Source organism: Phodopus roborovskii, unplaced genomic scaffold, assembly GCF_943737965.1.
Source record: "Phodopus roborovskii unplaced genomic scaffold, PHOROB, whole genome shotgun sequence".
Classification (NCBI taxonomy): domain Eukaryota; kingdom Metazoa; phylum Chordata; class Mammalia; order Rodentia; family Cricetidae; genus Phodopus; species Phodopus roborovskii.
Genome location: NW_026125506.1, coordinates 4,244,447 through 4,269,578, shown reverse-complemented (window position 1 = coordinate 4,269,578; position 25,132 = coordinate 4,244,447). Strand labels below are relative to the sequence as shown.

Here is a 25,132-nt window from a genome sequence, read left to right as displayed (position 1 = left end):
GTATGCACTCATGCATGCATCACACACACTATTAATAGCATGGGGAGATTCAAGAGGAGCTCAGCAAAGCAGAACAAGGAAAAGCTGGCTGGGAAAGAAAAGCAGAACATTCTGGAAGCCGAGTGATAATACTGTTTGAGAAAGAGGAAGTGGCCCACTAGGTCACATGCCAGGTGAATCTGTCCTGACTCTGTCCCAGAGGCGGTGGCCAGTCACGAGCACACTGTGCAGTGAATTCAGGGTCCAGGGCAATTGCCTTGCCACGTTCTGTTCTGAGGACGGATGCAGAAACGCAGGAGTAGATGTAGGTCTGGGCTCTGTGTGGTGGACCACATAGGACACAGTGGTGGGCTGGGCTGGTGGAGGCCCCCGCCTTGCATCCCAGCACTAGGGAAGCAGAGGCAGGCAGGTCTCTGTGAGCTTGAGACCAGCCTGGTCTACTAGGTGAGTTCCAGGACAGCTGGGGCTACATAATGAGACCCTGTCGGAAAAAAGAAATGAGTGGGGTGGGGGGCAATGGCCTGGGCCAGGACTGGACTTGGTTCTAGGTCTCTCTAGGAGGAAGCAGGGCCTGCTTCGTCTTAGATATGGTTCTTGGGCCACTATCAGGAAAAGAAGGGGCCGTGGATATGATGGAGACCAGGGGTGAGTCTCTCGGTGAAGACTCGGAGGTGTCCACGAACGAAGAAGGGGGAGCTCCGTGTGAAGACCACATTTGGTTTCCTTGTCACACAGAAGGTCACTGGGACCTTGAGGGACGATAAATCGCACTAAAATTTAGGTGATGGGAAGAGGGAAAGAAATGCACGCGGTCCTAGATGAACTGTCCTAAGAGGTGGAGACAAAATTAGTGTTAAAAATCTTCCACATTGCATGCTTATGAAAACACATGTCTCTGAGTTCAAGGCCAGCCTGGTCTACAGAGAGAGAGAGTTCTAGGAAAGCCAGGGCTACACAGAAGAACCCTGACTCCAAAACCAAAACCAAAACCACAGCAGTAAAAAATAAATAAATAAATAAATAAATAAAGACAGAAAGAGGTCTGAGAGGACCCAAGAAGTGGCTAGTGATCAAAGTGGTTACTTTGTTTTTTTTGGATCAGGGCGATGAGATGGTGAAATGTGAAGCCCATCTCTGGGTGAGTCTGGAGGGCGTTTCTAGAGCTCAGCCACTAATGGATTCAAGGTTTGAATTGCCTGTCAGGGGGTAGTGGTCCTGCAGAAGGCAGGGTCTGTTTGGAGGATGTGGGGCAACATCCTTGGTACTACCTGGCCCCTGACTCCTTCCTGTTATGGCTCAACTCTTTCCTGTTTGCCAGTAGACCTCAGTCTTCCCAAGGCTGCCACCCTTTAATAATGCTATGGTGACCCCCAAAACATGTAATTATTTTGTTGCTACTTCATAATTGTATTTTTGCTACTGTTATGAGCTACCATGTGATTGCTGGGAATTGAACTCACGACCTCGGGAAGGTCAGTCAGATGTTCTTAACCTCTGAGCCATCTTTCCAGCTCCACTTAGGTAGCTTCTAAAAACCACATATTCTTATGAATCCCTTGGGTATCTCGTACATGCATATGATGTGCTCTGAGCAGTCATTCCCAGTCCTCAGTGCCTCCCAGATCTCCCCCTCCCTCTTCTGCTTTCCTTTTTAAAGACCCCTCCCCCTCCCAGTCCAGTTCCTGGTTTCTGCTTATGCACAGGTGTTGACCATGGTCAACACACCAGGGACCACACCCGTAAAGAAAACAGACTCCTCCCCTAGCAGACATCAGCTGCCCTTGGCTCATCAGCCAAGGGCTGGGCTAGCTCCCCTCATCCTCCAAGCTGCAAGTGACTAGCTTGTGTTGTTGTTTTACTCTTTTTCCTCTTTGGGGGGCTCACACCCAGCTCCCAAATAAATCCCACACCGAGCCTTACTCTTTATTGTAAATGCCCGGCCTTAGCTTGGCTTGTTTCTAGCCAGCTTTTCCTTAACTTAACTTAAATGATCCCATCTGCCTTTTGCCTCTGGGATTTTTCTGTTTCTTATTTCTGTATATCTTACTGTCGCTCTGACTCCACGGCTGGCTGTTGAGCTGGGGAACTGGCCCCTGGCGTCCACCTCTCCTTCTCTTGCTCCTCTTTCTCCTATTCATTCTCCACCTGCCAGCCCCGCCTGTCCTTTCTCCTGCCTCGCTATTGGCCGTTCAGCTCTTTATTAGACCATCAGGAGTTTTAGACAGGCAAAGGATCACAGCCTCACAGAGTCAACCAACGCAACAGAGAACACGTGTTCCACAGCATAAACAGACGCAGCACACTGTAAATGATGTTCTGCAACAGGCTTGATTTTGTTCAGGTCTTGCCCAGGCGGCCACTGCTTCTGCTTCTGTGATTTCACAAGAGCATTGGTCCTGTCACGACCAAAAGATGCTCTTCTCTGACCTCTGTCTCCGTTTCTTTGATGGCTCCTGGACCGTGTCGAGGAACTTATGCCACACACACTTATTCTCAGTCCTTTAGCCACCGGGGAATTTGTGCATAACCACTTCATAACGTAAATTCTCTGGCAAGGTCTGGGTACAGAGATATGAATTTATTTATCCTTTTTGTACTTTTTCATCTGCGTAGGCCCTGTCTTTCTGAGATCTGAATTTAGAGTTTGTTAGGAATATCATACTAGGTTCACCCTTGAGACCTCTGAGATCCCCAGTTATGGATTCTGGGCTAGGTTTACAGTTTACTGGGCATGTGTTTTCTCCCATGGAACAGACCTTAAATGCAACCAAGAAGCACACCCCTATCACACTCAATCCACCATCACACCCATGAGCATATCGTGCTAGGTGGTCGTTACTGGACCTTGCAGGCTATACAGGTGTGTAAGATTTCTAATGACTTACCCTCAGCAGCTGGCATTGCACCTTCCTGTACTATGAAAGCTAGCCACCAAGGGGAGCTTCATGATGTTGACTTTCCCAAGTCCTGTGACCAAAATAGAACTTTTTTTTTTTTTTTTAACATAGGCCCTCAGTACGTACCCCTATATGGTCTGGAATTCACTCTATAGACCAGGTTGTCTGAAAACTCACAGGTTTTTGCCTGTGCATCCTGGGTGCTGAGATTAAGGGAGTGTACCATCACACCCAGCAAGCAATGATGTCTTGCTGAGTTCTGGTGAAGCATGAAGAGCAATGGCAATAGCCTACATTGTTTGGAGGTCTCCAGGGTGCCCCCGACTGACAACTGGATGGGCATTATCCTAGGCAACGTATACCTTCTGTGAAGAGGGTTATTCCCCATGTAGGATAATGCTAGTTTAAAAACTTTATGTGGATGTATATGAGCATATGAAACAGCAGGCATCTATACAGCTTTTCAGACATCCTTAGTGTCAGCTAGCCCTCCCCCCATCCCTCATCTGGTCTATCCTCAGCACCTAGTGGTTTTTTTTTTTTAAATTATTTTTATGCCATGTGCATTTGCGTTTTGCCTGCATATATGTAAAGGTGTCAGATCCCCTGGAACTGGAGTTACAGGCAGTTATGAGCTGCCATGTGGGTGCTGGGAATTGAACCCTGGCCCTCTGGAAGAGCAGCCAGTGCTTTTAACTGCTGAGCCATCGCTCCAGCCCAGCACCTAGTTCTTAAGTCATACCTTATTACCACATCTTAGAAGCACTTAGTCAACACAGACTAAGACTAAACATCCACCGTGTTTCTAGTGACATAATTTATTCACACCAAAAGTGCTCAGGTCTCTGTCCACCTTGACCAAATGCCTGAGGGCCAAGCGACATCAATCATTTCACCACTAAGACTTTGGATGGCGGTTGAAAGTTTTAAAAGGGACAAGGATTCAGTCAAGCTCGAGCTTGACTGCAAAAGCACCTCCTGGGCAGGTTCTGCAGTCCCAGAGATCGAGGCCAGAGAAGTGGAGCTCCCAGGCAAGGGCAGGAAAGTTTTATAGGTTGTAGGTGAGGGGCGATGATGTGTCCATCACAAGCTGGGTTTGTGTCCAAGTATGGTCAAAAGCTGAGGGAGACGAGGGGGACTCGTGGTCACAGGGGAGGAAGTTTCAGCAGCTGAAAAAAAATGCCGAGCTGGGCTTTGGCTCCTTTCCTCTGTTCAGAGATTCTCTGAGCTGGAGGGGTGTGGAAAGACAGACAGACAGACAGGCAGGCAGGAATAGGGCTTCCCAAACTGTGCAGGGGCCCCCTGTAGACTCTAGCTGAACTGTAATATTCCTGCCTCAGACTCCTGAGTCCTGGAGTCACAGGTGTGAGCCATCACCTGAACTTGAGTTAGTTTAGCTCAGACTATATTTGTTTAGGCTTCTGTCACCTGTACCCTAAAGGAACCCAGGGTGGATGTGTTTAGTTCTCAGCCAGACAATCTAGAATCAACCGAAAGGCAAGCCACTGGGCACTCTCGTGAGGGACTGTTATTATTACTGATCAGGTCATTTGAATATGGAAGACCCACCCAAAATGTGGTAGCCCAGATAGAGGGGCATGGAAGGAGGGACTTGATTTTAGCATTCTTGCCCTGTCTCTCAATGGGAAATCCATCTTTTTGCAGTGACTTTGGTTTGTTTGTTTGTTTTTGACACAGGGTTTCTCTGTATAACAGCCCTGGCTGTCTTGGAACTGACTCTGTAGACCAGGCTGGCCTCGAACTCAGAGATCTGTCTGCCTCTGCCTCGTCTCTTGCTGTGCGTGGCTCTGTTCTGTGGGGGAATGGTTTTCTGTCTGTATCTAAGCAAGGGTGGATCTGTTCTTGACTGTTTAGCTTCTTTCAATCCTGACTACTGTACTGGAAGCTACTGTACCGGGCCCTACTTTCCAAGATTGAAATACGTGCCAGGCTAAGGACAGCCAGTGGATGGGATCTACCCTCATCACTTTTGGTCCTAGTGGGTCTAGACAGAGGGAGACCATGTCTACCCACCAGTATGGGGTTTGTAAAGGTCACTTGGGAGCATCCTTAGAGAATGACTTCCTTAGAGAAGTCCACCTCAAACTACATGGACTCTAAAATGGCATCAGATAGCCAGGTGTTGGTGATGAACGCTTTTTAATCCCAGCACTCAGGAGGCAGAGGCAGGTGGATCTCTGTGAGTTCGAGACCAGCCTGGTCTACAGAGTTGAGTTCCAAAGCCACAGAGAAACCCTGTCTCAAAAAAAAGAAAAGAAAGAAAGAAAGAAAGAAAAAATATTGAACGATTCAGCGCCGTTCTTTAGTTCATTTATTTATTCAGCAGGCACATGTCAAACATTTACACTGGATTGGTACCATTCCAGACCACAAGGGTCAAGGTATAAGGCATTCAAGAAAAATCAAGTCTCATTGTTCTAGATAGAGCTAACAAAACATGATTAACACCCCACCTCCTCTCCCAAGGCTACTATGGACAAAGAGAGAGAGTCCAAGCACACAATGACCTGGCCAGCTGCATGGAGATGACCTGGCCAGCTGCATGGAGATGACCTGGCCAGCTGCATGGAGATGACCTGGCCAGCTGCATGGAGATGACCTGGCCAGCTGCATGGAGATGACCTGGCCAGCTGCAAGGGCTATACAGCAGTTGCTTGCAAACTTGAGCATGCATCAGAACAACTTGGAGGGCTTGTCCTGGCACTGACTGTCGCCTCGCTGGGCTATGTGATTCCAGTTAGTTTTCTTTTTTGAGAGGTCCCTGGAGTAACGGTGAGTTTGTCAGTCTGAGGTCTGCACTTTGAGATCCAGTACCTTACAAGTCCGAGTCTGGAAGCGTGAAAGCACGGGTCAAGGGGTAAGGATAGCTGACTCAAAGTGATGGGGGCGTGTGACTCGGCATTCGGTGCGAGTTTTGGGTGGGGATGCAGAAGGAAGTAGGGCTCGGCTTGATTAGACTGGCTATTAAGCAAAAAAGCTCGGACTTCATTCTGTATGTATGTGTGGGGAAACACAGGGTTTTAAGCAAGAGAAGGAGATGTTGATATTTAGGCTACAGAGTGAAAGTGAACGCAGTGTCTGGGTAAAGGGATGAGGCAGGAAGGCGTTAAGTGTTGACACCATGCACTAGGCAGACTACAACTAGGTCAACCTGATGACCTGGATGGTGTCACAGTCTTTTATCTGTAGCTTTGCAAGGCTGCAACTGTTTTTCAGCTTCTTATTCCCCGACATCAGCATCTGATTCTCCCTGTAAGGTCCTCCAGCATCTTCAATCTTCTCCTTCAGTTTGTAGATGGTAGCGTCAGGGTGGATGGCGTAAGGCTTGCTCTGGCCACTGGAGTCCTTCACAAAGACTTGGATCTCAGGAAAAAAGGTCTCCAGCACCTGGACAGTCACCTTAGAGAATATCCCATAATCCGATAGCGTCTTGTGGCTGCTGAGCAGCTGCCTGTCCCCCTGTGGATCCTGGAAGGAGATGCGTAGCTCCCCGAAGGTGCCATTTGTACTTTTGATCTGTGCCTTCATCTCCCTGATGGGACTATAGGGGTCTACCCAGAGCCTCCAGGGTTCTCTCCCTGTTTGTTTCACGGTCACATGGACGTCCCTTGCTGCCTACAAGAGAGGTAAGACAGAAAAAGGGCATCTGTGTGGAAAGAACAGTCTATTGTCGACAGAGTTTCTCCCTTCTAGATCCTGGTAGGATTTACCACCTACTGAGACAAACTGGGGGATGCTGAGTAAATACAATACATAAGGCATCAGGAGAGCTGCTTGGCTGCCCTTGGCTTCCCTTGGCTTAGGGTGCCACACTGTGTCCCTCCATTTACCCAAAGCACAGCAACAACTGGACTCTAACTGATACACTTCCTGTGTGGAACAATGCAGAATCTCCACCCACCGTGGGCACACTCCAGCGTAGTGACTATGGAAGCCTGGGGAATGGCTAGCCGTCTATAGGTGAGATTCAGGCTACCGTACCTAACTGTGTTGCCTGCCCTGGCACTTACAGGTGCTGGGGGAAGAGCTGCTATGAGATCTGAATATGAGACTACACTGTACCGGTACATTCCAGCCCCCTCTGGGGTCTCCAGTCCAGCAACAGCTCTGCTGCAGGCAGTAGGAAGCTTCTCTGGCCACCAGGTCCCATCCGTCTCTACTCCCTAAGTTGTTGGTGGGGTCAGCTGGGTCTAGGATGATGGGCCTGGGGAGAGAATGTTATGGTCAGGATGCTGGCCTCGCCTCTGGCACTCATGTCTGTGGAATCGTAAAGCACGTTATAACGGTAAATTGCTGTGTGACGTTTAAGCTCACTAGAAGCTGGCTCTGGAGCCACAGCCCCCACTAAACGTGCAACTCAAAGTGTTCTTCCAAGACTCTTTCTTTGTCCTGGGCCCTGCAGTCCCTCCCACCTGCCGCCCTGTAAGGGGGAAGGGGAACCATGGGAACTGGACCTTGAGAACGGCTGGACCCAGGGGCTACTGTTGTTAACCCCATGCTAGAGTGGGGGGAAACGCTGGAAGCCCAGCTGTGGCTCACACATGGAAAGCTCATCTGCAGGGAACCCGACACCCCCTCCATTTCCCTGGCTGACATCTGCAGGGCGTCCTAAGTGGTTTGATGCTGTTGCTTTCGTTTGCTCTCCCACTCAGGCTACTCCCGTCGTCTCTACTGGATCTGTGAGCATCCGCTGTGATGATATTCTCCTCTCTATCATCTACTTGCTATTTTTTTTCCTTTTACTTCTGATCTCTATATACTTCTTTTCATTTTTGTTTTTGAGAAAGGGTTTCTCCATGTTGCTTTGGAACCTGTCCTGGAACTCACTCTGTAGAACAGGCAGGCTTTAAACTCACAGCGATCCACCTATCTCTGCCTCTCAAGTGCTGGGATTAAAGGCGTGCGCCACCAACGCCCAACTATGTACTTCTTATTAACTCACTCATTTGAAACCATGGCCAACAGAGAATATTCTTCAGGATTCTGGAGCAGGGCTTTATGCACCTTTGGGTAGAAGCGAAGCCTCAAATAAAGCCCTTGATTAGGAATGGAGCCTAAGGAAGCTCGTGAGACTGCATCTCTGAATCTTGCCTGACATACCCTTTCTTGTACTGGAAAGTAGGTGTGTACTAGAGGAGGCTAGAACCACTACAACCTCAAAGGGATAAACCTGAACTTAGAGTAAAGCCCAGGGGCGGGCGGGGTTGACCAGCTCACACGGAAAGAGACCTTGGTCACACTTGAATGCTTTCAATTGCAAAAGTCCCTTGAGTCTCTTATTCTTCCAAGCTGCTAGCTGCTTCACTCAGGGATTCCATCCCTTAAAGTCTTACGTAATGGGGTTAATGAACTCACCGGCTTCCCTTCAGCTGTTGTTTGAGGAAGTTTCTGACGACTTCATTTTGGAAATTGTAGTACTTGGTCCAGAATACGCAGATGTCTTGGTAGTCTCTGAGGAGTTCCATCAAGGCTACAAACCCTTTGTCCAAACTGAAGTTGTTGTTGCTCTCTGTACCCATTTCCCAGGCATAGATGGTCAGTAGCTCCAGAGAATATTTTGGGGGCAATGCTGCTCTTCTATACTTGCTTCTCAGGTACTGGAGAGAGGGGAGGGGTATAAACAGAAGGAAGGGTGGGGGAGGGAAGGAGCAAGCCAGCAAGTGAGCGAGAGAGGGAGGGAGGGAGAGGGAGGGAGGGAGGGAAGGGGAAGGAGGGGGGAGGGAGGGAGGGGGAGGGAGGGAGGGAGGGAGGGAAGGAGGGAGAGAAAGAGAATATGTTTTTGATGCTTTAAGAATTTTCGGGTCCCTCTGTTGTTTTATGTGACAGAGTCATGAAGCGGTGGGACCTGGGTGGACTTTTGGTCTGGAGTCTCCTGTGGACCGTCTGTGTGTATCAATCCACGTTTTTTCAGTTAGAACGGAGAAGGCAATGTGATACAGCAAATGCAGGAAGTAACTGGAAAAATCTGGAACGTACAGACAGCTCAAAATGGAATAAGATGAATGAAAGGAAAGAATCTCATCAAGTGTTTAATTTCTCCTAAAATAATTAAGACATTTACGGCAGTTTTTTAATTGATTTTATTCATTTGTACATCCTTGGGGAATTCCATACCTGTACACGATGTATTTTGATCATATCCATCTTCACCGCCCGCACCTTCTCACCCCTCCAATATCTTCCTCCTCATCCTCTTCTTCTTTTTTTTTTAGTAACCCATGGCGTCCATCTGGAGCTGCCTTATGTCCGTGGATGTGGGGTCATCCAGCAGCCGGACCTCTGAGGAGAAAACTGACCGTCCCTCTCCCAGCTGCCATCGACAGCCAGCGGCTGTCTGCTCTCTCCCGTTGACGCTGGGATGCTGACTGGCATCTTGCTCTGGTATCAGGCAGAGGGCTAACACCGCGGTGAGCGCCCAAGCACAGGGAGTCTGTCTGTCCTGTCCAGAGGACACTATTTCACAGTCACCCCTGCGACCTCCGGCTCAGGCTCCTCCTGTCTCCTCATGCACAGGGTTTCTTTAGCCTTGTACACAGGATGACACGGATGTCCCGCGTGGGGCTGGCTACTCCACCTGTCACTTGTTCTCTGTGAGTCCGTGATAGCCACTGTGTCCTGGGGGGGGGTGGGGGCAGAGGGGGAGGAAGGAACCCTGACTGATGAGAGCAGAGAGCTGCACTAATCCGTGGATTTAATGGCATGTGTTTAGAAGACAATCTGATACCACGTCCATTGAGTAAGACAGCAGTAGTCTCTATTTAAAATCCAGGACTTTTATTTTCCAGACAGGGTCCTTCTGTGTAGCCCAGGCTAGCCCGAAGCTTGCAATTCTTCTGCCTCGGTCTCCTACCTGTTGGGGCTGCAGGTATGCACAGCCTGCCTGGCTGCCATGGATTTCTGTCAATTATGTGTAAATGTGTGTCTGTGATCAGGTGTGTGCACTTGATGCAGTGCCTTTGGAGGCCAGAAGGGGGCATTGGATCCCCTGTAGCTGGAGTTTGGTAGTTGTGAGCTATACATGCTCTTAAGTGCTGCACCATCTCTCCAGCCCATTACATTCTCAAAGCTGGCCTCGGGAGGGCCAGTAGGGGAGTGGTGTGTGTATCCATGAAAACATGTCTGTCACATTTAGGAAAAACGGCAAATACCTCCAGCTCATGAGGTCTTACAGCTGACGAGGAAATAACAAAGTAAAGTGTGCAAATGACATAACAGGACAATGCTGTCACATTCGATGCCAAAGGTCAACAGCGGGTGTGTTTGTTTAAAGGGTGGGCCAAAACCCACAGTGGCACGGCAAGATTCCAGGTGCCCAATTGCCTGAGCGTGAGCTGTGTGGACACAGACAGAAGCGAAACATGAAAATCCAGCCACACCATTGTTGCCGGCTCACCCTGGGACCGACCACTTGTGAAGTTCACTTTCTTCCTTTTGCATTTGTCCACATTTTTTTCTTTATGATGAGACCTTCGCAATAGTCACATAACCAGAAAGAAACACTGTTATAAAGGACAGTCCCTGTCGCCACTCAAGGGCACAGATTCTGGAGTCAAGCACTGCCTCGGCTCTGCCTTCAACCTTTCAGCTCCGGGTTCTCATCTCCAAAAGGAGGGTGGTGCTGCAGCCGCTAGGAATCAGCCAGGAAGACCGAACAGGGAAATCATGTGGCACGCACAGCCTGGGTCAGGGGCACAGGACTTCCTACTGGTATCTTTATGTTTGCTATTGCTCTTATCAAAATGCGGCATGCCTGCTCGTCCTCAGCAGTCAGCGCTCGGTTGCCCTTGGGGAAGCTGTCACGGGAAGCAGGAGTCGCTAAGCAGGACACAGACACTGTGAGCACAGTGATGCCTGGCTCTGACACTGTCCATGTCCAGTGCACTGTGGGTCATGAGTAGACTCCGTCTGCCCGGTTTCACTCTGTAGTCTGCCTCTCATGGCTTTTCTCCTCCCCCACAACATCGCTCTTGGTGCTGAGGACAAACCCAGGTCCTTATGCATCCCAAGCAAGCTTCCTGGCAACGAGCTACCTCCCCAGCCCTGACCGGCTGTGCCCACCCCTCTCTCTCTTCTCCCAGCCCTCACCTGCTTGTACCAGAACTTCACCAGTCGGAGGAGGTTCTTCAGTTTAACTGGGCGGCTTTTTACAAAATGTCTCTGCAACTCTGTGAAGCTCGGCGAGAACTCCCCGGGGTTGCCCTTAGTCAGTATCAGATCTTCGTAGATTTCTGGGTCTGGTTTCGAGTCTCGGGAAAAGGATCCTGGGAGGAGAAAGTTATCTGGTCAGGAAACTCTAACTTCTGAGATGGGGAAGCTAGAAAAACTTCCCTCTCTCCCTCCCCTCCCTCCCCTCCATTACCCCTCCCTCCCTCCCTTCATCTCCTTTCATCCCTCCCCCCTTCCCTCCCCTTCCCCTCCCTCCTGTCCTCTCTTGACTGGGTCTCTGTGGATTCCAGGCTGCTATCAGGCTTATGATCCTCCTGCCTCTGCTCCCTGGGTACAGGGGTCTGGAATCCTCACATCAGCTCCATAAAGGAGGTAAATTCAAAGGCAACCATGGGAAATTGCCACTTTTATAACTCAAATGTGGGCAAGTATTGTCAGTTCCCATGACTCTCCTCAACGTTATCATGAGCACCGAGTTAGTGGGCTCAGCCTGGTAGCGCTAAGTTGTGGGCCCAAGGTAATACAAGTTATAAAATGTGAAGATGCAAGAGCCTTGTTTCACAGATGACTCCAATCCAGTTCTGGTTGACTCTAAAGGCCTTGGGATGGTTGTTTGACCGGGTGTTTTCCAGAGGGTGGGTAGGAATTCATTTCGATGAATTTGAATTTGTTCCCCATGCAACACTGGGACATGGGGACCCAGGCATTTATGGAGGGGGACACATCTTCACAGTATGTTCCTGTAGGGGCCAGCATGGACCCCCCCCCAGGCACCTTGAGCAAGCCTGAAGCCCTTGTCTGGAACATCCTGCCCCCTGGAGTTGTTCCTGTACTCTTCCTGCTTTGCTAACACACATCTGCTGTGCAGGAGCTAAGCCTGAAAACTTGGACCCTTGACCCTGCTGTTTTCTGTTGTGCTGTGAGTCAGGGTATAAGCCCGCTCCTTCCTCTCAGTAAACGGCATTCGGCATTCCTGTTCATTGAATGACTTGCTGGTTTGTCTCTTATTTCAATCTCTAGGCCTTCGCCTGATTAGTATAGCAGATTGTAGTGCAGGCACTACATGTCCCTAGGCTCACCTCCCCGCTAAAGAGCAAACTCCAGTGGTCTCTACTTTCTGTAGCTTCGCCCAGAAAGAGGAGACCCTAGAACCATTTCTCTGAGGCTGACCCAATACTGGATTTACCCAAAGCATCGTAAGCCGGCAGGACATCCATCCAAATAACGTCGTCATTCTTCCTGGGCTGGATCTCTAAGGTCAGGGAGCGAGGGGTCCTGTTCCCTGCTCTGTGGTGAACCACAGTGATATTGTAGGCCAGGCTTTTCCTGCAGTGAAGCAGCTTTGCTTCAATGAACTTGATGATGAATTCTCTGTATGTCGCCTGATGTCTGAAACTGGAGAAGCAGCTCAGGAACAGAGTCATGTCCTGGTCAGATCTGTGGTTCAACGTTGTCCCCTTTCCTGAGGAGCCCCCCTGTGGAGGGGACAGCACTAAAGTGACCTATCCTGAGATTTGGTGCTTTTAGGTTGAGAGGTAAGTCCAAGGCATCGGCAGTAAGCTCCCTATAAAACCCTTAAAAGGAGCAGTTGGGCTGGAGGCGGTGGCTCATGCCTTTGATCCCAGCGCTCAGGAGGCAGAGGCCTGTGGATGTACATGAGTTTAAGGCCACCCAGGTCTACAGAATAAGTTCCAGGACAGGCAAAGTTAAGCAGAGAAACCCTGTCTTGAAAAACCACACACAAAAGAGAAGCCATCAGTCCCCATCATGAAAGGGACCTTGCTGTGGGCAGTGTAGGCTCAGCATCCCTAGTCTCAAATTGAGAAATCCAAATGTTCTGAAACCTTAAACTTAGAAAAAAAAAAAGAAAAGAAAGAAAGAAAAACAAACACTCCTCGTATGTGTGGGTTTTTGCCTGTGTGTATGTTTGTGCATCACATGTGTGCTATTGTCCCCAGAGGCCAGAGAGGGGTGTGGGTCCTCTGGAACTAGAGTTACAGGTGGGTGTGAGCCACAATAGTAGGGTAACAACATATCAACCTCAGAGCTACATCCTCAACCCCAAACCAATTGCTGTTTGAAAAATGGTATGCCATAATGAAACACAGTGCTGTGTTTCAAAACAAACAAGATGAGAGGCCGTGAGTCTCAGCATCTCCTTCTCCCTCTAGACAGTGCCTCACCAGGTGGCCAAGACTAGCCTGGAACTTGCTACACAGCCCAGACTTGACAGCCTTAAACTGGCAATCCTCCTGCTTCAACGTTGTGGGTGCTGGGGTTACAGGTGGGAGCTGCCACATCCAGCTCTGGACTTCCTATTGTTGTTGTTGTTGTTTGTTTGTTTGTTTGTTTGTTTTTCAGGACCCAGAGCAAAGAGAGGCTGATGGAGCTGTAGACCTGGGAGCTGCCGGCTCCTGGGTGGGGTGGAGTCAGAGGTCTGGGGGGCCGGAATACAAACGGGTGAGTTGTAGCCATTGAGGCCAGTGTAGGAGGAGCTTCACTTTCTTTCTTGAAACACATTTTGCTAACAGCTCTCCCTAATCTTTGGTGTCAACTGTTGAGGTCCCTTCTCTCCAGTTCTTATCTCTGTGGCCCAAGTGTGACTCAGGGTTCCCGGATAAAGTCTGATGTACTCCAGTTAAGGTAAGATGTCTTTCATTTTAGGAAAATGAAGGACACCCAGATTTCTGATCCAGACAAATCTTGATCGAAGGGGATGTGTTTTAAGTTTGTACTTTTCCGGCAGAAAAGACAGTTTCTAAGTAGATGCTGAATTTCTTACCCGGGTACCCCTGGAGTCCCATTGAGCTCACCAAGGACTGTTTTTGCTAGGTAGTTTCTGACATGGCCACTGGCACTAACTTAGGAGATCAACGGGCTTCCTTCATGGCTTCAGAGGTAAAGTAGTATTTCTTAAACAAGAAGCAAAGGCACACATTTTATGGAAACTGGTGATTATGGTCCATCCGGAGATCAGAATCCCAAATTCTTACTACCACACCCAGCTGTCCTTCACCTTTGCAAGACTAATTTTATGTACAAAAGCGTTTTCTATGTCCTATCCACTCACTGCTTATAATAAACCCAATAAGAGGAGGAGCGTGGGGGCTCAGAGGGGTGAAGTGGCCCATCTCCCAAGGTCACAGATCCCACAGGACAGAGATGGGATTTGAACCCAGGACCCTTTGTGCTCACCTTCACCACTTTAAGCACCTTGACTTCTTGGTCCAGAAGCAGCTCATCCCGGAAACATTGGTCCCGAAAGAACCTCTCAACTCTCCCCCAGGCGTCCTTCCCTTTCTCTTTCCAGTCCCTCTGGGGCTGAAGGCTGTGCTGCACAAAGTGCTCCAGACTGTCCCCAGGGGTCTGGTACAGGTCAGGGGTTAGATCCATCTCTGCGCGATCACCCCGTCCCTTGGAGTGAATTCTCGGTGCTTTTGCTCGGGGAGAAGTTTTCAGCCTTTCTCCAAATAAACGCTGGGGAAGATGAGCGAGGGATAGACAGACTGAAAGAAGGTGTCTCCAGGCAACGAACGCTCTGCTTCTCAGCTCTGCAGCCAGCCAGTCTGGAAACCGAAACCAGGCTTTCCCGAGAATTGAAAGTGAATCTGCAGGGGCAACAAGTTCCCTTCCTCCAGTCTGGAAGGAGCAGTGCCCCACCCGGGCAGGCTCTTTGTGCACACTGAATGTGTCTTTTCAGCGGTCGGTCCAGTGGCAGCGATTGGCCAGATAATCGCGTCTGCCCTGGTGATCTGGCAAAGGCAAACCCTTTTGTTTGTCTTAATTACTAAAAGTGTCTGTTGCGTGTTGTTCCGCTGAGGGTCATTACTCAGCATCCACCCTCTGAGTTCCCAGCTCCCGAAGGCTGCTGTTCTGTAGCTTGCTTGTTCTGTAGTTTTAGCTGACCCTCATGCCTTTCCTGGCCCTTGCTCGAGTCTCTGCCGCGTCCTTACGTCACCAGTATTCACCCTTCAACTGTGATACATTTCTGCTTTTCCCGTGTCGTCACAGGCCCTCACTTGTTTCCTAGCCTCTGCACACTCGTGATGATTAGACGCAAGGGTCCCCATGTGTGCAAGAAGGTGTGTTTGCTTTCTGAGTCTTACGGTTCTATTTCTTTTTCCTGGCAGATTTAATTTCTTAACAGCCAAATACAACTCTAGCGTGTGTATATGTTTTACTGCTGGTGGACATCGAGGCCGATTCCATTTCCTTCTTGCTCTGAAAAGAGCAGCAAAGACCACAGATGTGCAAGCTTCTCTGACGTGAGACACCGGGCGGGTTGTTCTCTGTCAACTTCACAAACCTCGGCAGATCTGCCGACAGAGATTCTTAATTTTAAAAATGCCCCCTGGGAGTGGCCTATAGGCAAGTCTGTGCAGATACTGGATTGTCTTGGTTAATGATTAATGTGGGAGGGCCCAGCTCACTGCAGGCCATGTGCCTGGCTGGTGGGCTTGGTTGCTGTAAGAAGTAACTGGAGTTACAGGTAACTGCGCTGGTAACTAAACCCAGATCCTCTGGAAGAGCAGCTAGCACCCTGAAATGGTGCCCTGCCCAGACTCCTGCCTCAAGAGGAGCTTTTCTAAAGAGAGCCATCTGCGAGACTATGGCCACCAAACACACTAGGGGATGGAAAGGCTTTGGAACCCAGATGGTATCAGCCGGGGTTAGAACTTGCCTCCTAAGAAGTGAGTTCGCACAGTTCTGAGAACTTCCTGGCCTCCTCGGGACAGGCTGGATGTAGTGACATACTATTTACGCTTTATTAAAGCTTGCCTGAGGAGTCAGAAAGCAGAGTCAGCCACAAGCCTAGAGCAACAGGGCATAAGGACAGGTGACAGGTGCTCCTGGGGCGGTGACACAGTGTGGCCGTGGCTGTGGCGCCCAGTGAGTGGGCGGGACACTAAGCTGAAGACTGGCTTCTCTTTCCAGGGTTTCCTCTAGCAATGCTTACACTACAAGAAAGGTTTTTACTACAGACTGGCAGGAATCAATTTTCATTTAATATTCAATATGCACCAATGTAGAGGAAACGTATTTACAGTGTTAAATAGCCAACAGTAAAAACAGAGCATTTGTAACAAGGAAAAGGAGTAGACATATGTACAAAAATCCTAAATCCAAACTAGTAGAGTAACCCACTCCACCACGGGGAAGGGTAGGAGCGGCGGCAGCCTCCATCTTCACGGTCACAGTTCTGCCTCCTTGCAGATGTCATCCCAGGATCCTGAAACACAGTAACCCTGAACCTGAGGCCAGGATGTCTCTGGGATAGTGGAAGAGGCAGGCTGAATCCCACACACCGGGTTCAATGGAGGCCGTCAGTCCTGATAAGAGAGTGGCACCACGACCCTTTCCCTCTCCGCGGTCCTTCCTGAGACCCCCAAGGTTAACAAGGACAGCTGCCTGGGCCGAGTTTCTCCTTTCATGCCTGACTGCCGAGTACCGCCACCTTGTCCATCCCGTGACGTTCAGAAACCGTAGGGACTAGAACTGGAGATCAGTGGCGGGAATGAGGCTTTGGGTCCTACCTGTGTATGCTGTCACCACACCAGACAAAAGGAAACTGAGGCTGGGCTAAGAAAGAGGGTGAAGTTCAGCTTCAAGGACCACACGTGTATGCATGAGCCCAGGGCCCGGGGATGTGAGAGAGCGGGCGGGCGGGGGTGGGGTGGGGGCAAGGAAAGCCACAGAGAAAGAGTTGAGAGAAAATCAGACGCACAAGGAGGGGGCTACTTACGGATGATGGCTGGTTCTGCCTTCTCCTTGGCGTCAGAGGAACATGCTTCGGTGTGCACTAGGGCGGTGACAGAGACGGAGTGACCTGGGGCAAAGGCGGAGGGTCAGCATCCCGGTCAGCATCCCGGCCTCTGCTGGACTACCTGACTGCAGGTCCCCAGCCTCTCCTCCTGTCCCGGGTCTCTGTCCCCTACCCAGCCACCCAGGACAGGATCTGGGGATCTTTATCCAGCCAGGGCTCTACCATAACGCCAAGGGGCAGTGCCCGTGCTCTGTTCTTCCTAGGGGCTGCCATGCCACGCCTCCGTGAGTCTCGGCGCGTGTGTGGCGGTGACCTCCCTCCTTGCATGCGTGGCGGTGACCTCCCTCCTTGTGTGCTACCCTGTGCCCCCTGTCCCCTCTGCCATCGCTCCCATAGACTTCTCCAAAGACCGGGGAAAGCATCAGGAGTATATTACCGCCTCCCTAACTACTCAATTAACTGTGGCCTTTACACACAAGTGCCCTGCCAGGGGCCAGGAGTTGTGTTTGTCTTGTGCAGTAGAATGACAACCCAGCACACACGCTGGTGAACGTTCTGGGCCTGTGATGACCTGAGGAACCTAGTTGGGTGTTAGGATGTCACAACAATTCCATTGCCGACAGGATTTGGTAAACACAAGCTGACAGGTTGAACGAAAGGGCCAAATTCCCCTCGTCCCTCACCCATCGTAGAGAAAACAGATGGGTGGTGACCCAAAGAAGAGGGGACAGACGGTTTTTGCACCATGCTGAGAAGGTGAACAGCAGGCCAGAGCATCAGGGATAAGATTAGAAGACAAGGAACCACTGTCTGTAGAGTACTAGAATCGGATCGGATGGGGCCCCTTGAACCTGCGGGGCAGGGCCTCCATCCTTAGTCTGTGGTTGCCCAGACAAGGTTAGTGGTGGCTTGAGTGCCTGTGTGCGCTGACTCTTCCAATGCACACTCTGTTACTACTGCCTTCAGGAGACTCAAGGGGCCGCTGGACATAGGAGTCCCTGATGGAGATATCTTCAGGGTTCGCTCCTAGTCCCACAGTATGAGAAACAGAGTCAGAGTGGAGGTCAGGCGTGTGATTGAAGATGATCTCGGCAGCCTTCTCCAGGACTCGGAAGCGTGCAGTGGCCTCCTGGTGGCCTGGTTAGTAGCTCATCCCTCCCAGAAGTGTCCGTAGAGATAGATGTCCAGTGAGAGCAGGGAAGGAGGGTGGACTTCTCACTGACCCTGAGACCTGTGTCTCCAGAGTCCTCAAGCTGTGGGGGGCATGGACCCCAGACCAAATATCTTATGCACAGTCTCCAGCAGATGGCCCACAGCCACTGTCCACCGTGGAGGAGTGTGACGCAGAACCATGAGAGGCGGGGCTTGTGGGGACGGCCATCGTCAACTAGAAAAGCGGACAGGACGCTCCAACAGAGCACTGAAACTTGCACCGTAAAACATCTCTGCTGTCGGGTTCTGTTTTCTGCCTCTTTATACTTTATTCCCAGAGTCCCCTGCTCCTCCCGGGGACCACCCCTCCCACCCCACGCCCCCGCCACAGTTCTACCCCGGGAGGTCTCGTACCTTCAAAGTCTTCCTCATCGCTGCTCCAGTCCCACTGCCTGTGGCCCTTCCAACCTTTAGAGACATACCAGGGAGACAAACGGTGGACGGCCCTTCCCCGTTCCTTCTGTGTCTCTTTAGTGACATCGGGGCATGGCTTGGAGCTATGGGTGACATTGGGGCATGGCTTGGAGGTATGGGTGACATCGGGGTATGGTTTGGAGCTATGGGTGACATCGGGGCATGGCTTGGAGGTATGGTGTGCCCTCCAATGTTGAGTGCAGCCATGTTGAGAGGAGGTAAACCCTTTTGGAAGTAGCCTCAGGCGGGGTGAAATTAGACTATTGGAAGCTGGCAAGCTGGCTCAGCAGGTAAAAGGTGCTTGCTGCCAAGCCCGATGACCCGCGTTTGATCTTGGGAATCCACACGGTGCGAGGAGAAAACTGACTCCCACAAGTTGCCCTCTGACCTCAACGCGTGTGCTCACCCACACCCACCCACGCTCACACACTGTAAACAAACGAACATTGAAAATGGGTCATCGGGCCACCACGCCGAGGAGGAGTTACTGTGGTTTGCTCAGGCCCTGCTTAGTTCCTGTCTGGGCGGTGCACTGCCAAAAAGAGAACCGCAGACCCTGAATTCCTTGTACTTCATGCCTTACCTCTCGCAGCCCCTTTCTTTCATGTGGATTAGTGTGAAAGTGAACCAAGGTGATGCTCGCAAACGCCAGGAGACACTGTTGCTGTACCGTGGGCATCTAGACTTGTAGCTAAACTTCCCTCTGTACAGTATCAAGGTCAAGCATTTCGTGGTGGTCATGGGAAACTGACTGCTAGTTCATTATGGACCCATTCTCTGGGCTCTCAGACATTTCCTGGCTTCTGTGGACTCTGAGGCCTCCAGTATGAGCCTGTGGGGTCTTGTAACCCTTCAAGTAGGAGAGAGAAGCTGAAGGATCAGATTTCAGTTCTCCTCACCCAATGCCGCTCCTACTTCCAAACATAACAAGCCCCCCATACACTGTGTGTGTGCGTGTGTGCATGTGTGTGTATGTGTGTACCTGTGTGTGCGTGCCTGTGTGTGTGTGCACATGTGTAGTGTGTACCTGTGTGTGTGGCTCTGTGTGTGTGTGTGCACCTGTGTGTGCCTGTGTGTGCGTGCCTGTGTGTGTGTGCGTGCCTGTGTGTACCTGTGTGTGTGCCTGTGTGTGCCTCTGTGTGTGTGTGTGTGCACCTGTGTGTGCACGTGTGTACCTGTGTGTGTGTACCTGTGTGTGCCTCTGTGTGTGTACCTGTGTGTGTGTGTGTGTGTGTTGAAGTATCTATGATCAGAGAACAGACTATAGGCCAAGTGCTCATGAGATTATGGTGTTATTTTCCCCTATGCTATTATATCTGTCCATTGGAGACATGAGCGGCAGCTGGGGATCCTCAGTGTTTGCATTTGAACTGATATAATTCGGAGAAGACATTGGTTTGGTGGCTATGAGGTTGAATGTCAAAGCGAGGGCAAAGAGGGAGACCCAACCCCTCCCCTTCCCTTCACAGTCTCTTGAGGAGCAGTTTGCCACACCACCTCATCATACATGGCAAGGCTCCCTGGGCACACACAAAAGGACTGTAAAGTCCTCTGGATGCTAAATCAGCAAGTTTAATTAACCTTGAGGGCCAGCTGGACTCCAGCAAGGCCCGGGGCATCCCGTTCAGGAGCCATTGGAAACAGATAATTGGGTCAGGGTGCTCACTTCAGGAGCCATCCTCACCCCCTGAGCTGGCATCGTCAGTAGACATTCGGGCCTGTGTAGGGCACAGTACACTGGACAGGCTGAGGATGAAGCTGTCTGCTGTCCACACCTGAGCCACGCCCCAGCTCAGGAGATGCTCACGAAGAGTGTGAGAGCTGTCTAGGGCTGAGCCAAGGGAGGAGAAGATACTCTGTTCCTGCTGCCAGAGTCATGATCGGAAGTCTGTCAGTGTGAAGAGGAAGACACTGATAGTTTTTGGAAGTGGAAATGTAAGGATGTAACAGAGGCTTTCAAAGTTCTGTTCTGAGGGCCACATATGGGCTGATGGAATAACCTGGGGTGTGGGGTCCCCCATCAGTACACTAGGCTAGCTCATCCTCTACTGGAATCATGTGCCTTCCTGCTCCTACCCTCCCTGAAAGAACAATGCCTTCCAGCCGTATGAGCTGTGCCCTTGGAGGCTCAATCCACTTTCAATGTGCCAGATAAGTGTCCATCAGTGGGGTTGACACAAGACCAGTTGGAAGGTGATTTCCTACAGCAAGTGAGCAGTGGAAGCCGTCTGTCTCTGTCCTGACCACAGGAAGCTTAGGCTCACAGGAATCCAAAGGAGGGGAGCAGTCTACATCTGTTAAGAAACACTGGGTGGTACTGGAGAGATGGCTCGGTGCTTAGCTCTTCCAGAGGACCCAGGTTCAGCTCCCAGCACCCACGCGATGGCTCATAACTGTCTGTAATAGAAATACATGCATGCAAAACGCTAATACACAGAAAAACAAAATTGAAAAAAAAAAAGAAAAGAACCCTTAGGTGTCCGTGAATGGTGCCTGCATCAAGCATGTTACTGTTGACTAATGCAAAATTATCTTCTATCGGGGAAAGAACTGTATCAGGACTAAGCTGCTATGAAATGTCGGTCCCTTAAGATTCCATTCACCACGTCTGTCTATGCCACGCCACATGTCTGTGTTCTCAGGGTCACATCACGACGCCGTCGGAAACAACACCTGCCAGAAAGCAACTTTCTGTGTCCTACGGAGATGCAATCAACCTACTAGGGTATTCAGGGTATTCGATGGATTCTTCTGATCTTCTGTGATGATGGAAGTTATCCCTCAAGGTCTCCAGGATTACTAGGAAGAGAGGAAGGCGCTGTTAGTATTCTGGCACTACTGTTTGTGGGTTGTGCAGGACCCACAGGGGGCAAAGGGCAGGGCCGGGGGTGGGGGGTGGGGGGAGGCAGGGAATTCAGCTCTCCAGTTGAAGGCATCCTAGCTTGCAAAACTGTCTACATGGGATGAACATGAAGCCACACCCCAGGACCCAGTCCCATGCCTCCCTCTCTCATAAGAAGTTGACCTCAACTGCCATTGTCTTGTGGGTAACTTCCGAGACCTTTCCTTCCCCTTCCCCGGATTTCCACATGCGGCTACCCATTCTCTTCTTATTTGTTTACAAGGAAAAGAAAAAAAAATGTGACCTTTGCCAGCTATGGTGGTGCATGCCTTTAACGCTACCACTCAGGAGGCAGAGGCAGGCACATTGTGTGTCTGAGGCCAGTCTGGTTTATATAGTCCCATGCTAGCCAGGACTACAAAGTGATAACCCTGTCTCATTTAAAAAAAAAATGCCCTTTCTTAAGAGAGTGGGTTAAATTCTAGAAAAACACTCTAGCTGTTAATTTTTTAAAAGATAATGTATAACTATGGAAACAATGAAAGGCTGTGGTTTCCAAACAACCACCTCCAAGGTGTGACAGTTTTCCTCATCATCCTTCTGTACAACCCATAGGGTTGGTGGCTGACCAGCTCACGCGAGGCTCCCACAGTGGGACATGCAGCTTAGTTAGCATATGGGGCCTCTGCTCCCTATCTGAGGTAAATAGCACAGGTGTGCACTGAGGGAGGAGCTGGACTCAAGAGTATCAGCCAGTTAGAGCATTTTGTTACACGGTCTTTCAGATGCGCTTGCTAGGGGATTTGAGTGTCTGTGAGGGTTTAGATGATTATCGCCTTATGTGCAGTCAAACAACCCCATGAGCTCACACAGCCTTGACAGACACTGTCTCACACTGGGGTACAGGCACCTCACCACGGGGCCTATTCCAATCTCACATAACAACTTCTGTGTGCTTCTTTTGGTTTAAATGTTTGTGTGTTCTTTTGGTTTGATTGTTTGTGTGTTTGTTTGATTGGTTGATTGTTGAGACAGGGTATCTTTGTGTAGCCTTGGCTGTCTTAGAACTAACTTGAACTCCCAGAGGTCCGCCTGCCTCTGCCTCCCAAGTGCTGGGATTAAAGGTGTGCGCCACCACTGCCCGGCCTCCTTGTGTGTTTTTAAATGCAGCCTGCATTGTGTGAACACGAGGCTGCTTTCCAATGATGGGCGGTAATGGGAACTCCGTAGGGTAGAGTCACACCAGGTGTTTGCCCTGTCGTCGTGGTGACAGCCAATCCCATGACTGGGACTAGAACTTGGCTCTGAAGCTCGGATCATCAACCTTGGGACTCCTCCTTTGCCCCTGATGGTGCAGAGCCGTGAGCATGGGCCAGTCAGCTCTGCAATGTCTCTGCGTGTATGAAACTGGTCTTGACATTAAGCTATGCTTGGGTTGAAGAAATAAAAACTTAAGTGAAGTGTCTACTTTGTTTGTTTTGGAGGGTGGGGGTTTTATTCCTTTTGGACTCACCCACAGCTACCTTCCAAACCTTCATGTACACAAACCCACAAAACCAAAATAATGTAGGTGCTTCCAGCAGTTGCAGATGGCCCTAACTTTTCATTGGATCACTACCGTCCATGTCTCCTTACCAGCTGGGCACTAGAATCAGGATGGATTTCTCAACATAAAAAAGGCAGGGAAACCTATCCCTTTTCAGCATTTAAAATTACCCTCAGCGTATGCGTTTGGGACACTTACTGTTTTCCTTGTCTGAAGGTTCCACCTGTGGTTATAGGAAGAAAAATAATGAGAGGATCAGATCACACCCAGTCCCGTTTGCTTGGGTCTCTCCTTCACTGTGGTGGCATTAGAAAACTCCATGGGAAGTCGGGCAGGGGTGGCGCATGCCTTTAGTCCCAGCACAGGAGGCAGAGGCAGGAGGATCTCTGTGAGTTCGAGGCCAGCCTGGTCTGCAGAGCGAGATCCAGGACAGCCTCTAAAGCCACAGAGAAACCCTGTCTTTAAAAAGGAAGGAAGGAGGGAAGAAAGGTAGGAAGAAAGGAAGGAAGGAAGAGAATATTGCACGGGGAACAGTGATCTCAACGATGTCCCTAAAATGAAGTCACTGCACTTGAGGACAACACAGGAGCCTCCCGTTGGTAGCTGACACTGATTCTTATGAAGATCATCTGGAATCGGGCATCAGTTGGCAATACACTTGCTCTTGACATTCCTCCAGCAAGGGAATTTTGTGTATGGAGTTTAGCACAACAGCATGTCTACCTCAGACAAAGGAGGACTGGTCTTACCTTCCCGACAGACAGTTCCTCCTCCTCCGGGAAGGCACAGGGGACCACCTCCATTATGACTCTGTTGGACACTGGAAGGAAGCAGGGTACTGTCAGTCCGCTGGACTTCCTTGATGAAAGACATAAGAACTTGTGTGGCGCGGACGCAGAGCTGGGATGGGTGGGGGTGACCCCGTTAACGCGCAGTCTCTGCTGCTGCTGGGGCGCTCTCCTCAGAGGGTGGGGGTGGGGGTTCTAGAAAGCACTGCCGAGCGATGCAAATGGTCGCACTGTCCAAGAGGAACACCTCACTGCCCCAACTGACCCAGCCACAGCAAAGAGGCCGGCACAGTTGAACTCAACAGCGTGCTGTCGTCAAATTACGCCATGGGGGAAAAAATTCCATGTTAAAACTCAGCTGTGGTGGAGCACACAAGTAATCTCCGCCCTTGAGAAGCTGAGAGAAGCTGAGGCAGGGGGTTGTCTGCAGGTTGGAGGCCAGCCCAGGGTGCACCCCGTGCTGAATAGGGGCTCTTCCCGAGGTTGCCTGCAGCTGACTGAACGTACATTTGCAAATGTCCAATACAGAAATGTCACAGTTTTTCTCTGAAAGGCAGGGACCCTGACTACATAGAGTCATCATTGATTCAAGGACTGAACTTTTCACAGACCATCATTGGGATAGGTGGGCTCCACCCTGCTGGGTGGCCACAAGCGGATCCTTGTCCCGTGGACAAAATGTCTCCTCCTCTGAGGAACATCTTCATCTGGGATGCAGCAACCTAGGATATACAAGAAGTCGAAGACAGATGTTAACATCTTACATTGGCTAAATTGTAATAGTTATATTTATGTCAAACACTGTCTTGACTGGCATATAATAACTGCATATTTTGAGGCAAGTCTGTTGTGAGATATGTGTTTATCATCCAGTGATACCATTTCCAACATTGCTTACACATTACTGTTCGAGGTGAAGGCAAGTTGTGTAATTTGGGGCAATGTGGGCTAGAACTGGAGGACATCATGTCACGTGTAATAAGTCAGGCACGGAACAAAATCTGTTCCATCCCACACGAGGGTAATTAAGAAAGGAATCTATGGGCAGTGACAGCATAGGCCTTTAATCCCAGCACTCAGGAGGCAGAGACAGGCAGATCTCTGTGAGTTCAAGGTCAGCCTTGTCTACACAGTGAGTTCTAAGACAGCCAGGACTACACAGAGAAACCATGACTTGAAAAGCTATAAAACAAACAAACAAAAAACCAAAAACCAAAAAACAAACTAACAAACAATGGATCTCCCAGGAGATCAGAGTAGGCCTGTGGTTGTCAGGCTCTGAGAAGGTAGACTTAGGAATATTGTGGTGTGTGTGTGTGCAAACAAAGGGTGTTGGTTCACATGGAGCTGGAGTTAGAGGTGGCTGTGAGTTGCCCGATGTGTTGCCGACAATCAAACCCTAGGACAGAATGTGCCCCTAATGCTGAGCCATTTCCCCAGCCCAAGCTCTGGGGTTTTATTGCTGTGACTGTCCTTGACAAA

At 50.1% G+C, this 25,132-nt stretch overlaps 1 protein-coding gene across 1 annotated transcript; it reads right to left on the bottom strand.

The window, feature by feature from the left end:
- Nucleotides 1–5,212: 5,212 nt before the first annotated feature.
- LOC127215976 (2'-5'-oligoadenylate synthase-like protein 2) lies at nt 5,213–14,669 on the bottom strand. Its single transcript, XM_051176485.1, has 6 exons — nt 14,280–14,669; nt 12,271–12,559; nt 11,004–11,179; nt 8,274–8,515; nt 6,981–7,122; nt 5,213–6,533 (listed from the first exon to the last, which is right to left on the bottom strand). The coding sequence occupies exons 1-6, from the start codon at nt 14,475–14,477 to the stop codon at nt 6,060–6,062; spliced, it is 1,521 nt and encodes a 506-aa protein (XP_051032442.1). The 5' UTR covers nt 14,478–14,669; the 3' UTR covers nt 5,213–6,059.
- Between the last annotated feature and the right edge of the window lie 10,463 nt (nt 14,670–25,132).